This window comes from Biomphalaria glabrata, chromosome 6, assembly GCF_947242115.1.
Source record: "Biomphalaria glabrata chromosome 6, xgBioGlab47.1, whole genome shotgun sequence".
Classification (NCBI taxonomy): Eukaryota; Metazoa; Mollusca; class Gastropoda; family Planorbidae; genus Biomphalaria; species Biomphalaria glabrata.
Window position 1 is genome coordinate 438,137 of NC_074716.1, and position 13,487 is coordinate 451,623.

Here is a 13,487-nt window from a genome sequence, read left to right on the forward strand (position 1 = left end):
TCACTTTTAACTCTGTTGGTGGTTTAAGTAGACCTTCTGCCATCTTCCACGAAAACTTCACTATAGTATATCTACCGTAACTGAATAACCCCGAGCCTCTCTATATATATTTAATAATATTCTAGACTGAGACTCTGGAATCTACTAGATTCTAGATCTACACTTTAGATCTTTTTTTTTTTTTTAAATTTAACTAGATTTATATCACTGATATAAATCTAAATATAGTTCTTGTTACCGCTGCCACCATGTTGATTATTATGAACGAATAACAAGACTCTGGATATAACTTATAAGACATGAAATCAGCTGTTTAATCTAACGCCATATTGGTTGACAACAACAGTTACAAAGGATGTTACTCCCAAACACCGATTGGTGCAACCTATATAAAACACACATCAACAGTAACTATAATATATTTGTAAAGTTAACAATAGCTCTAATATAAGTGTTTGTATAAAATTATGCAATGACATTTTAACATAAGTTGTAAATTGTTTTTTTTTAAGGCCCCTTCATATGTTGACCTAACAAAGTCAAAGTTGCCAAGGAGAGTTGAGTAAATAGAAGGTTTGTGAATAAACATTTATATAAGTTGTTTATAGACATATTTTACTATCTTGCCCTGGATGTGGCAAAGTATGTAGGACACAGCTGGGGCTGTGTAGCCACGGGAAATACTGCATCCCTCGCTAATCTTCGGACTCTTAAGACAAGCCTTATTATTACTGGCTTACAAAAATGGAAGAGCTGCTATTAGTTTTGTGTGGTAGTATGACCATCTGACTGTCATGTTTAGATCTCAAAAACTAGAAAAACAGATTTTATGGTATTTTGCAACTTGCTAAGTTTATATTCAACAACTAATAATTGCCTTGTCATAAGGAGTCCTTTTTTTAATCTTAAGTATCTAATCAGTTTTCTGTAAAAACTTTTCTTTTTTTTCTGTTATCTTTGAAAGATTCTAATTTGTTGAATCTGGGAAGAAATGGGCATATTGAATGGTTATCATTATGATAGTGTCAAGATGTATTTAATAATTATATACAATTCAAATAGCTAGTAACTAATTACATATTTGTATCATTATTTTTCAGCGCAAAAGTTTCATTTATTAACTTTTAAAGCAATAACACAGTTGAATGTTCAAGTATCCACCTGATTGATGAATGTTCAAGTATCCACCAGACAGATGAATGTTCAAGTATCCACCAGACAGATGAATGTTCAAGTATCCACCAGACAGTTGAATGTTCAAGTATCCACCTGACTGATGAATGTTCAAGTATCCACCAGACAGATGAATGTTCAAGTATCCACCAGACAGTTGAATGTGCAAGTATCCACTAGACAGATGAATGTTCAAGTATCCACCATTTCATTAATTATCATATTTCTCTTTTAGGAAAATGTTTCTGTTTTCACTTTATTTTATTTTGTACCAGTCTATTATTTTGTACCATTAAAAATTTATATTTTATGTTAGTAAAAAAGATGTTTGAAATTTTGTAGCAAAATTTTAAAAAAAAATCTCTATATATTAAAATAGTAATTTACTCAACCTTGGAATCCTATCACTGAACTGGGAAAGCTAGCTTTGATTGTTTTTGTTGTTGTAAATAGCCATATGGATAGTGTGTATATTATGCAAAGGTTGATTATTAGCTATTAAGGTTGGAGTTTTCCTTTTTTTAATTTTTACATGATTTCAATGTTAAATACCACTGTAGTTGTCTTTCTGATAATGATGCTATGATGTGGTCTTGGTATATTTTTTCTGTGATTAGATGTTGTAACATATAGATATTGACAATGTAAAAAGTTTATATACAACCAAGTTCATACATTAATCTATTTCACAATCATACAAACTATAAACTGCGTAAAGCTTTTTGTTATTATTAAAAATATAAACTGTAAAGTATTGGATACTAAAATGCATTTTAATTGATTCTTCCCGAGCTATACTTTATTGCTTCTTCATTTTGTGTGTGCACAATCTATTGAATTAATAATGTAATTTTTTGTGAGATGATTTGTGTTGGTCACATGTATATGTCATTAGTTTCTATCATGATTTTTTTAAAAGTATTTGTGTAAAACCAGAGAGGTTTCATTAAATTTGTACTTTATTAATTTTTTATTTTACATTTTTGTTTAGTTTTAATTTTACTTACAAGCTGAATTTGTATACATAGCTATGATTTGATGGAATTCTTCTTTTTATAAAATTTTACATGGTCTAAGGTTTTTGAGTTCATTGAAGCTTTTTTTCAAAACTCTGAAGAGTTGAACTGAAGGCTTGTAAAACTATAGGCCAGAAAAAATAAAAGCTTCCTCTCACCAGCCTGACTGAAATGATTGTTCTGTCTGGAAGAGATCCTAATTGATGTCTGTATCACACTACTATTTCCAATGCTTCAGAAGCTCCAGACACAGGGGCTAGAGATTGGCAGACCGCTAAGCACACCAAGAACTCCTGCCATCTTCCTTCTCTTTACCACACTCAACAATCCCCATTCCATTTGTGAAACAGAATGTTGGGATTGTTGACATAGTCAGAAGGGCTCTCTTCCCAACCAAGACTTGAGCAATGCTCTTCTATTCCTAATGAAGTCTTGTTTTCTTACTTCCTTGAAGCCTAATTGTTTTGACCCTGGGGGGTGGGGCATTATGTTGTAGACTGGGATGTTTGCTTTCTGACAGCATTGTAGAATAATTATATTGTAATGAAATATTTTTCAAATAAAAAAATTAAATTAAACAAAACCTACATCTTGGCTATTAAAATCCAGGTTAATACTGCTATTTGTTATATGTTTGTATCAAAGTCATGAGATGTATAAATTGGATAATTACATAAACATTGGTTTTGTGAAACATCAGTAAATTGTATTTATTGCCATGCTATAAATGGTCTAGAAAGTTGAGTACTAGTTCAATTTTAGAGAAAATATTAGGTAGGGGAGACAATAAAAGACAATAAAAGAGTTTTAATATGTTCAATCTTCTTGTTTAGTCCACTTTTGTGAATTATAGTTTAAGTTTAATTGTGTTAAATCATATTAGCCACCCAACTCTATTGTAAAAATCGTATTATACAATGCAACTTTTATTTATAGACAATGGCCCTGTACGAAGGTAAAGTACCACAATGACCAACCAGCATTACTTTCCCCAACTACTGTCTGGTGCCCAATAGATTTGGTTGGACTCTCAGGCATCATTCTATGGCCTCCTATGGATCATCTCGGTGAGATGAATGCCTGGGCATTAGCTGTGATCGGAATGATGTTGCCCACACATCAGTTCCCCCCTCTCCACGCAGCTGATGTATCCAAAGGAACGGCAGTGCCGATACAGTTTGGGGTTAGCGGCGTCGCAGGTTCTGTCAGAGTGTAACACTGGGTGCTGCAAACTGCCTTAGGGTCGCCAGCTCGATTTTTCCTCAGGGTTGACTCCCGAAGCCCATGATTGGGTATAGCTGCAAGTTTTCCTTCTCCTAGGTGGGTAGCTAGCAAGGTTGTCATTGCCGGAGTGGTAATGGATGTAAGCACTCCACTACCTATAAAATGCTTCCAAATGGCATGCGTCTCAAATAGCCTCTGACAATCAGTCCAACTCCTGGCCTTCACGTGTGGCTCAGATATTGAGTCCGGTGGAACTGTTCTCACTAACAGGAGAAGGGGCAAAGGCGAGTAACTGGCGCCTTAACCAGTTAGCTTCGGGCAGGAGGGGCTCAGGCATCATAAGAATCAAAGATACCATTCTTCAGCAAGATTTGAACCCTTAGATCCCCTCAGTTTGGAAGAGATGCACTTAACCTCTCATCTACAAGATCCCAAAGTTAAAATTTATTTAGCACATTTTTCAGCATTATTACATTTTCAACTGTTAACTTTTATACAGGAAATGCTAAAATCTTATTGATTTAAGCAAGTACTTATAAATGCAATGCAGCCATTGTTGTGTACTGCAAGTAGTAATTAGAAGCCTAATTTTACAAACTTGAATCAAAATAATTTGGTTTGAAACTTAATTGTCTAAATTTTAAAAAAAAAAATTTATGGTTTAAATAAGCTCAAGACATGCCAACCTATTTACCCAAAACATTATTTCTGAATACTTGATTTTTGAAGAATTATTTTCATAATGCTTTCTAGTGTCTTTATCAATTGATATTAAGCCACATCTGGGTACTGTTCATGCATTGCTTTTTAATGCCCTGAGTATCAAGCACACTGATCTAGTTCATTCATGTTCAGATTCTATTAGCTACCCTACTAGATGAAATGCCCATACTCATTCCCAGCTATCCTGCAGGAGGTTTGGGATGCAATAATCTTAAATTGCAAAGGAACATCCAGCTGTAACAAATTACTGACAAAAGTAAAAACCACACTGACAACATATTTAATAAGAAAGATACCATGATTTAATAAGTTGAAATAAAACATCATGAATACAAACAATGATTCACTTAAGTTTAAAATCAGATCAGTGAGTAAACACAAGTTCTGTACTGATTCTCTAGTAGCCATTTCTATCAAGCTACTATTGATTTCATTGTAAGTCATGTAGCAAGGAGTTGCACTAGATTTGGCGTAGGCTTTGATGACTTTATTTACTGCTCCCAGAAAATCTTTCTCTGTAGCCATCTTCCTATGAGCCCTGATAGCAAACATTCCAGCTTCTGTGCCAACACTACGAATTTCCGCTCCTATTGATAAAAGCAAATAAAAAAGTAAAAATAAAAAAAACAACAATAGACCTCTTTTGTTTTTTAACCAATGCATTAACAAACAAATGATTAATTCAAAACTTAGAAAAAAAGCATAAAAACACAGACAATATGGAGTCACTATCAAAATAATCAGTATGACAAGATTCTAAATAAATACTATTCAGATTTATTTCTCTTATAACCACGGCATGGGGGGGCTCAGCAGCCCAAACCAACCTAAGAAAAATAGACAAGGTTCAAAATATTGGTCTAAGGATAATGACAGGAGCAATGAAAACAACACCTATAAGAGCTATGGAGAAAACCGCTGCACAAAACTGGGACAAAAACCATCTCAAAAGGACCAATTTCATACAGGAATCTCTAAGCCTAAAAAAGAAACACCAACTTGAAAAAATTACTCTGGAATCCTCAATAAACTATAATGAATCTCTACCCTGGGACGAAAGCCCTCTTCCTACTATAAGGGACCATATTGAAAACATAAAAAGAAAATCTGTTAACAGACCAACAGAGCTCAAGGAAATGGTGAACTGTTTTCTACATACCAATTATCCTAGCAATCAGTGGATCAGATTTTACACGGATGGCTCATCCCATAAAGCCACCACAAATGGAGGAGCTGGAATACTTATCAAATGGCCAGATGGAGGAAAACTAGAAAAATCCATTGCAACTGGAGAGCTCTCTGACAGTCACAGAGCAGAAAGGGAAGCACTAACTGCTACCATGCTAGCAAATCATCCAAGTTCCCCACAAAGTCAGATTGTCTTTCTAACCGATGCAAAAACAACCCTCCAAAGCTTGCAAAACTCTGATTCCTCTTATATTAAACACCTTAGAACAGCACTTACAAAGCTCAACAACAACAGCAAAAAAACTGTTATCAATGGATACCAGCTCATATACAACTAGCAGGAAATGAGAAGGCTGACACACTCGCCAAGAGTGGGAGAACAAACTCACAAGTAAACTCTGCACTCTATCCAGAAGAAATGAAGAAATTAATTGTAAATAAAATAAATGAGAAATGGACGAGCTCTCATCCAAATCACAAGAAAGATGACGCTTACTATAAGCTATCCCGACAAGACCAACGTCTAATCTTTTGACTCAGGACTGGACACAACAGAATGCGACAACACATGTACCGCAAGCTCAAAATTGGAACCAGTGAAATTTGCCCATGTGGAGTATCACCAGAGAATGCTGACCAGGTCCTCCAAAACTGCTCTCTTTACCAAGAGGCCCGCATAAGACATTGGCCCCAAATCACCCCAATAGAAAGAAAACAATATGGAGAGCTCCCTGATTTGGAAACCACTGCGCAGTTCATCTCATGTGTTGGTCTAGTCATATGAACACTCCAACATAACAATGAGAACGAAGAAGAAGAAGAAGAATTTCTCTTTTAATGTAAGTTGATTCAAATGGAAATCTAGGTTTACTTCTGTATACCATTATCAAGAGTAGATGAGAAGACATTAACATAAAGAGTGTTTGTTGAGAGGAAAGAACATAGTTTGTGAGAGAATTAAATTTGTAAATAATAAAGATCATTGTGGTAACTACATTATGATGAATACACAGTTTTTAAAGCGAATGTACATTAAAATGAAGTAATTGCTTGTATTCATACATGAATTTGTCAATAATAGAAAGAGTATCAAGTATTAGATTGCTGAGTGAAAGTATAAACTTGAATGGAAGAAAGAGAAAGTAGTCAAGTCTAAACATCAAAGTATGACTAGGAAAATCTCAATGTAATGTCTCAACACCAAATATGACTAGCAAAGTCTCATCTCAACATCAAATAGGATTAGGAAAGTCTCACTGTAATATCTCAACATTAAATTCTTTGAACCCAGCTTGGTTAAATAGTTTCAATAGCTCTAATAACTTTATGAAGTCTTATGTTCTAAGCAAGTTGCAATCAGGCAACTGATTGTTGGCTTAAAAGGCTAAAAGGCAGCCATAAATGATTTGTAGTCATTGATTGTCATATGGTTAGGGTTAGTGAATGTTTTATGTAGTGGCTGATTATAAGCTTTCAATAAAGTTTCGCTACTTTGCATTTTAAGGGTTCTTATTTAGGATTTTAATGTATTAATCTGGAGTCATTTAATTTTTTACCAAATAAATACCCTTGCTCTTTCCATTCACTACAAGTTATTCCTTTATTTTTCTAATTATTTTTTTTATAGAGCGCATCTTTCATGCTTATAACATGCTCATGGTCTAATCTCTTTTAGTGGAAACTTGGAGTAAAAAGGTTTCTGTACTGCATTTAGAGGCTCAGCAAACACAACTAAGCTCAATTAAGATTTGAGCTCAAGCCCCATTGATAGGGAGCCAAGAGATTTTATCCAAAACAGCTAAACATCACACTCTTTTAACATTGTTCATTACCCCATAAATATAAACATAATAATGTGAATACATACCTGTACTGTTTGGGCATAATCTAGCCAGCAGCTCATAACGAATATCTTTCTCTACACTCATAGATCTAGCATGTATTTTACATATATGTGTACGGCCCTGCAAAATGATAAGTGTCATGTAATAATTCATGAAATGTTAATATTCAATAAAAAAAAAAAGTTATAACAAATAAAAAGTTGTAGTAACATAAAGAGAAACTAAACATTTAATCTTCTGAAAACAGGTATTTTAATTTCGGGATCTTTAGCGTACCTCGGAGTCAACCCAGCTCTAATGGGTACCTAATATAAGTTAGAGAAAAAGAAAAGCCAGTTGGTCATTGTGCTGGTGACATGACAACCTTGTTAACCATGGGCCACAGAAACAGACCTTTTCATCATCTGCCAATAGACTTTATTTTACTTTTTAGAAAGCTAATGCTTCCAATTAATACAGTTTATGTTCATAGCCAATTGATAAATCTAAAAAAAATATTCGTGGGGCATTGACCTTTTGACCCTAATGCTGAGGTTCAAATGTCTATAACTTTGAAACAATAAAACAATTGAAATTTAGGTAAAAGTTGGCAACATAAATATCAGACATTTTAAATAAAATTGTGTGTCTTTGGACATTTTGTGTATTAAATTATTGTTAATTATTATTATTAATTGTTATTATTAATTATATATCAGTTATAAGCATTCTTGGCTACCAAGTGAAAATACATTTTTACACCAACAATGTTGCCAACAATACACTAACATTCCTTACATATTTCAAAAAGAATAAAAATTAAAATCCTTAAGTTTCTTTCTTTAAATCATAAAAAAAAAAATCACACATATAAACATAACACATTATACAATTTATAAATGCTAAGCTATAAACTGCTTGATTATGTATGTGAGGAGAGCTTCAATTGAAATCACATTGTAGACTAGGTATTTTTGATTTGATTCCACGTTGTGCTTGCTGAGAGCCTAAAGGAAGAACTCACCGATATCCTCCCCCCCCCCCCTCATATGTCAACAAAAGATATTGACCCAGAATGCACTGTGCTTGCTATAGGAGCATGGAAGTTGTGCTTGATGAGAGCCCAAAGGAAGGACTCACAGATATCCTCCCCCCCTCCCCTCATATGTCAACAAAAGATATTGACCCAGAATGCACTGTGCTAGCTATAGGAGCATGGAAGTTGTGCTTGCTAAGAGCCTAAAGGAAGGACTCACAGATATCCTCCCCCTCCCCCCCCCTATGTCAACAAAAGATATTGACCCAGAATGCACTGTGCTTGCTATAGGAGCATGGAAGTTGTGCTAATCAAAAGCAATAATAATACTAGCAATAATAAACAGCATGACTACTGGCCAGAGATGAAGGCTTCAATTCAGCTTTCATCACCACATTTTGAAAAGCATGAACTAAAAATGTAAGTCATTCAGTGTTCCCAGACATAAGCACTGTAATGAACATCTTCACCATCACTTGTTCCATAAGTTTGATGGATCACTGGGTCAACAGAGATGCTGCCCATCAAAGCTTTTCTGCTTTTCTCTTAGTGATAAATCTGAAATGTTGACAAATTACCTTTCTATGTTTCTCTGCTGGCTCAAAACCAAGGACTTTACCAACAAAATAAAACTCTCCATCTAATGAGGTTTGTATCGTCTCTGCTTTTTGATAGCCATGTTGCTTCCCTAAAAATGCAAAATATTTAAAATTTCTTTAGAAAATGTTATGTACTCTTGTTTTCACGATTTTTGTCTAACAGCCTATAAGCATAACTGACACGACTAGAATGACAATTTAAAGTCAAAACTAGGAAAGTTTATATCATACAAAGCAAGATAGAAAAAGGTTCATCATGGTCCACTAGCAGGTTACTAGAGACAGTTATCTATCTTAGAAATAATTTTTTAGAGTGATTATATGTGTACCAAAAAAAAAGAAAAATTATGTTTCATATCACATTAACAAGCAGTTTGTGACACTTATGCATCAATGAAGTTGCAAGCGTAAAAAAAGATACTACTTCTATAATATACTAGCATTACCCTTGGTTCTTCCACCTGATTTGTTCTCAGGCTATACATTGTTTATTTTGGCTAAAAACTCTTTTTCTTTCTGCACTTCCAATAAAATTTCCTGCATTTTATTTTCAGCCCAAAAAGCCTAGTATCAATTACATTGAATTCATAAAGACACATACTTTTGGTGTTTGAATTCTAAGAACACTTTTCTCCCCATCCTCAAACAAACAAAAATGGTACATACAATCTTCTTTCTTCTTCCTTCTCATTTTTTTATTGGAGCATTCAGATGACTGGACCAGTATATGAGATTATTTTCGCAGTGGTTTCCAAATCAGGGAACTCTCCATATAGTTTTCTTTCTATTGGGGTGTTTTGGGGCCAGTGTCATGTACAGCCTCTTGGTAAAGAGAGCAGTTTTGGAGGAGATGGTCAGCATTCTCTGGTGACACTCCAAATGGGCAGATTTCAGTTTCTGATTTTGATCTTCTGATACATATGTTGTCGAATTCTCTTGTGTCTGGTCCTGCAGAAAAAAAAAATGATTTTAGATGTTTTTCTCCCATGAAACAGTTCTAAAGGCACATCACTAGTCATGATTTAGTTTATCTTTACATATGAATTTTTAAAAAATTTGGTCAGTTGTAGCACCTTTATCTGGACATGCATCTTATACACATTTAAACATATTTGACACTTATATTTAGAGCCTATCAAGATAAAACAGCCTGGGAACGACATGGCCTAAATTGTGCCCATGTGCCTAAACTCAAAACGCAAACCCTGATTACCACAAACAGGGAGGTGCGGTGGCTGAGTAGTAAGGCGCTTAGCTTCTGAACCAGGGTCCATGGCTCAAATCCTGGTAAAGACCCAGCTCTATTGGGTACCTGATATTAGTTAGGGAAAAAGTAAAGTGGTTTGTCATTTTGTTGGCCACATGACACCCTCGTTAGCCGTAGGCCACAGAATCAGATAACCTTTACATCATCTGACCTATAGACTACAAGATCGGAAAGGGCAACTTTATTTTTTTTTTTTTACCACAAACAGTTTACACACCCCCCCCTCTCCAGAAAAGAAAAAAACTTTTTTACTTTCATAAATAAAAAGGATGGTAAATGTTATGTCTATAAAACATTACCTAGAAACAAACATTGCAGTCCTTTTGCTTTAACTGCCTCATCTCAGCTTCGTTAAGGGGAACTACCTATGCACAAAATAAACACAGTTAAGTAGATTGAACTCAAATTCTAGAAAGTCAATGAAATTTACATAAAAAAGTTATTTAGAAAATGAACTTTTCTCCAAGTCTTCATCCAGCCTTTCCTTCTGTTTTAATCAGGAATTGCATTGATATTGTCATTACAAGTCCTTTCAAAATGTTTTGAGTCAAGTCTAACTCTATTTTTCAATTATCACACTTGAGATTTTGCTGCTAATCTTTTGCCCTTTGTCAACAATCAGCCTAATGTGTGGAAGACATTTGTATAGGCCATGCAGAGCTGAGATTGTCATCTGTGACATTTGTTTTTACACATCAATATTATGCAAACCCTCTTTTTCCATGCATATTTTTCATCATCTGATGCAGACAAAGCTGTTGTCCTTCAAGGATCCAATTGTTTTCTTTTGAATTTTCACCTGTCTTTCAAAACAGGTTTTATTTTGGCCTTAAATGTGTGTTCCACTGCCTTCTTGAGAGCTTAATTGTCTCTTTCAGAAAGCATCAGTTGCCAGCTACTCTCATCTACACCAGTGCCAGTGTTGATATTACCTTCTGTCCTCTAATTTGCAAAAAAAAAATATCACTTTTTAGCATGAGACGAATAAAAAAAATGCCAGAGGTAGTAAAAAGATAAATCTGATTCAAACCTTATCTTCAACTCCTTGAAAGAAACCCATTGGTGCTTGAATGTTGTGTGATGGATGGGAGACCTATCCTTATAAAGTTCTTTGCCATCTTGATCTAGAGGAGCTAAGAAAATATCCAAGATACCGGCTTTCAAATCTGAGAGTATCTAGCATCGAAATCTCAAGATCACTGCTCCCAAAGTGACTAAACATCTGACAGTAAATAAAGAAAATATAAAAAACAATTAATATTTATTTTTTCTTATATTGGACAAAGCATGTATTATTAATATTATATTATTATAGACAATAAGGTCTGAAAGGGGAAGTTTTTTTATGCTTTTTTTTAAAGAAAATTCTAAATAATGAACTGATAGTGAGCTTAACAATGATCCTGTATAAGGCTTGTCTTGGAGTCTAAAGATTAGTGAGGAGTGCAGTATTTCCCATGGCTGCGCAGCCTCAGCAGTGACCTACATATTTTGCTACATCCAGGGCAAGCATAACCATTGTTCGCAGGTGGTTAATTCAGATTTTCTTTTCGCCGTCTGCATTTGTCCTCGGCAGCAGATTTTTTTTTTGGTCTCAAATAAGTATCCTGCTGCCTTCGTGATTGACATCCAGCTGTATCCTTCTGAGGCCACATGCAACCAGGTGCTCTCTTCTATCTATGTCAGCCAAGGAAAGCTGATGCCTAAGTTGGTCTTTGAAATGTATCTGTGGGGCGCTTCTGTTACGTCAACCACCTTTTAGCTCTTCAAAAAAGACTGCCTTTGGCATACGTTCATCTTCCATATGGGATACATGCCCTACCCAGCGTAAGTGCCGGACCATAATACATGATCATGTATATTGAGACATCAACCAATCAACTCCCTGCCTACAACTAAAATAAAAAACTACTTAAACTCATTAATGCATGGCTAAAGCTAGAGCCATGTATCAAAGTTCTTTTCTAAAACTCTATTACAACTGTACAGAAATAAAGTTAAAATGCTGTCAATATGATCATTTGAGTCACTATCTGCTTCATATAGTATGTCAATGTTTCCCAAACTGTTTTACCACAGAAAGCCTGACTAGGTGTTTCACAAACTACTGGAATAATTAACTAGTACATGAATTAATTATTAAGTAAAACAGAAAACAAAACAATTTGATTTTATTAGTCCTTCTCCATAAGGGAAATTCTTTCCTTACAACATCACAATGGACTTTGAACTGATCTAGTTTCTGACAGATCATCCATTAAATGAGCTATCATTACTTCAGTTTCCCACAGTCTATTTAAGTGCAGCAGGATTTTCTGATTATGTTGTAACAAAGTCAAAGTCTAAAAACAGGCTTGAGTCCACAACACATTTTACAATTCATTTGACCAATATCATTCCTGATATTGACAAAAATATGATTATCAAGTATACAATTTCATCAAAGTTAATCAACCTAATTTTTTCACATGTTTTTGTATGCATTTTATGAAGGTCTAGATATATATTTGAAAATAAGTATTAAATATGAATATGGTTTATTAGTTTTATAGTTTAATTTAAATAAAAGGAAATAATCCATCCTAAAAAAATAAGCTAAGTGTTCCCCTAAATTCTCCAACTGTATGAAGTGTTGAATAAAACTATTTAGTGAGCCTTTAAGAACATAATTCACTTTTTTTGTAAAGCATAATAGTAATAAGAATTATGTTTACACAACATTTGAATAGTAACACAACGATTATATAGGAAACTAAAAGCAGTGATAAATCTAGGAATAAAAAATACTGATAACAGTGAAAATAATTTCACAACAGTTTTACAAATTTTAATTAATCTTTTAGACATTTAAAACAATGTTTAATGATTATAAATCTGTCTACTAAAGCAAAAAAAATTACTTTAATTTTCAAATTAAATTATTGTGACCAAGAAAGCTATCACCCTAACTTCAATACTGCTTACCAAGACAGATTGCAACTTATAGTTCGTCCATCGTGGTTCGATGATGACCACTTTGTCATCCAGGGGGCTGAGGGCTTTGCACTGGGGTTTTATGCCTCCTCATGTGGCTGGTGAGACCTATGTGAGCCCGAAATGTTCGGCCGCACACTGGGCAGGTTATTCCAGCTGGAGCTAGTGTCGTGGGCCTTGCTTTTCTTTTCTGGCGTTTTTCTTCTGCCAGCATTGTTCTTTTTTCCCCAGCAACCTGTGCGCCAGTTTTCACAGCGCGACGCCATGATGCTCTGTCATGTGCCTCTGTCTCCCAGGTGCCTGGGTCTATGCTGAACACCTTCAGAGAAGCTTTGAGGGTGTCCCTGAAGCGCTTTCTTTGACCACCTTGCGAGCGCTTTCCTTCGCTTAGTTGGCCATACAGGAGTCGTTTAGGGATGCGGTGGTCTTCCATTCTGTAGATGTGACCTGCCCATCGCAGCTGGG

At 34.9% G+C, this 13,487-nt stretch overlaps 1 protein-coding gene across 1 annotated transcript; it reads right to left on the reverse strand.

The window, feature by feature from the left end:
• Positions 1-4,213: 4,213 nt before the first annotated feature.
• Positions 4,214-10,380, reverse strand: LOC129926728 (uncharacterized). Its single transcript, XM_056032491.1, has 4 exons — positions 10,349-10,380; positions 8,762-8,871; positions 7,192-7,288; positions 4,214-4,723 (listed from the first exon to the last, which is right to left on the reverse strand). The coding sequence occupies exons 3-4, from the start codon at positions 7,250-7,252 to the stop codon at positions 4,287-4,289; spliced, it is 498 nt and encodes a 165-aa protein (XP_055888466.1). The 5' UTR covers positions 7,253-7,288; positions 8,762-8,871; positions 10,349-10,380; the 3' UTR covers positions 4,214-4,286.
• Between the last annotated feature and the right edge of the window lie 3,107 nt (positions 10,381-13,487).

Bases quoted from the DNA above. Each gene is read 5' to 3' on its own strand.
- LOC129926728 (XM_056032491.1), bottom strand. From the start codon at position 7,252: ATGAGTGTAGAGAAAGATATTCGTTATGAGCTGCTGGCTAGATTATGC. The intron at 4,724-7,191 runs GTATGTATTCAC...TTTTATCAATAG, and splicing joins ATTATGCCCAAACAGTACAG to GAGCGGAAATTCGTAGTGTT.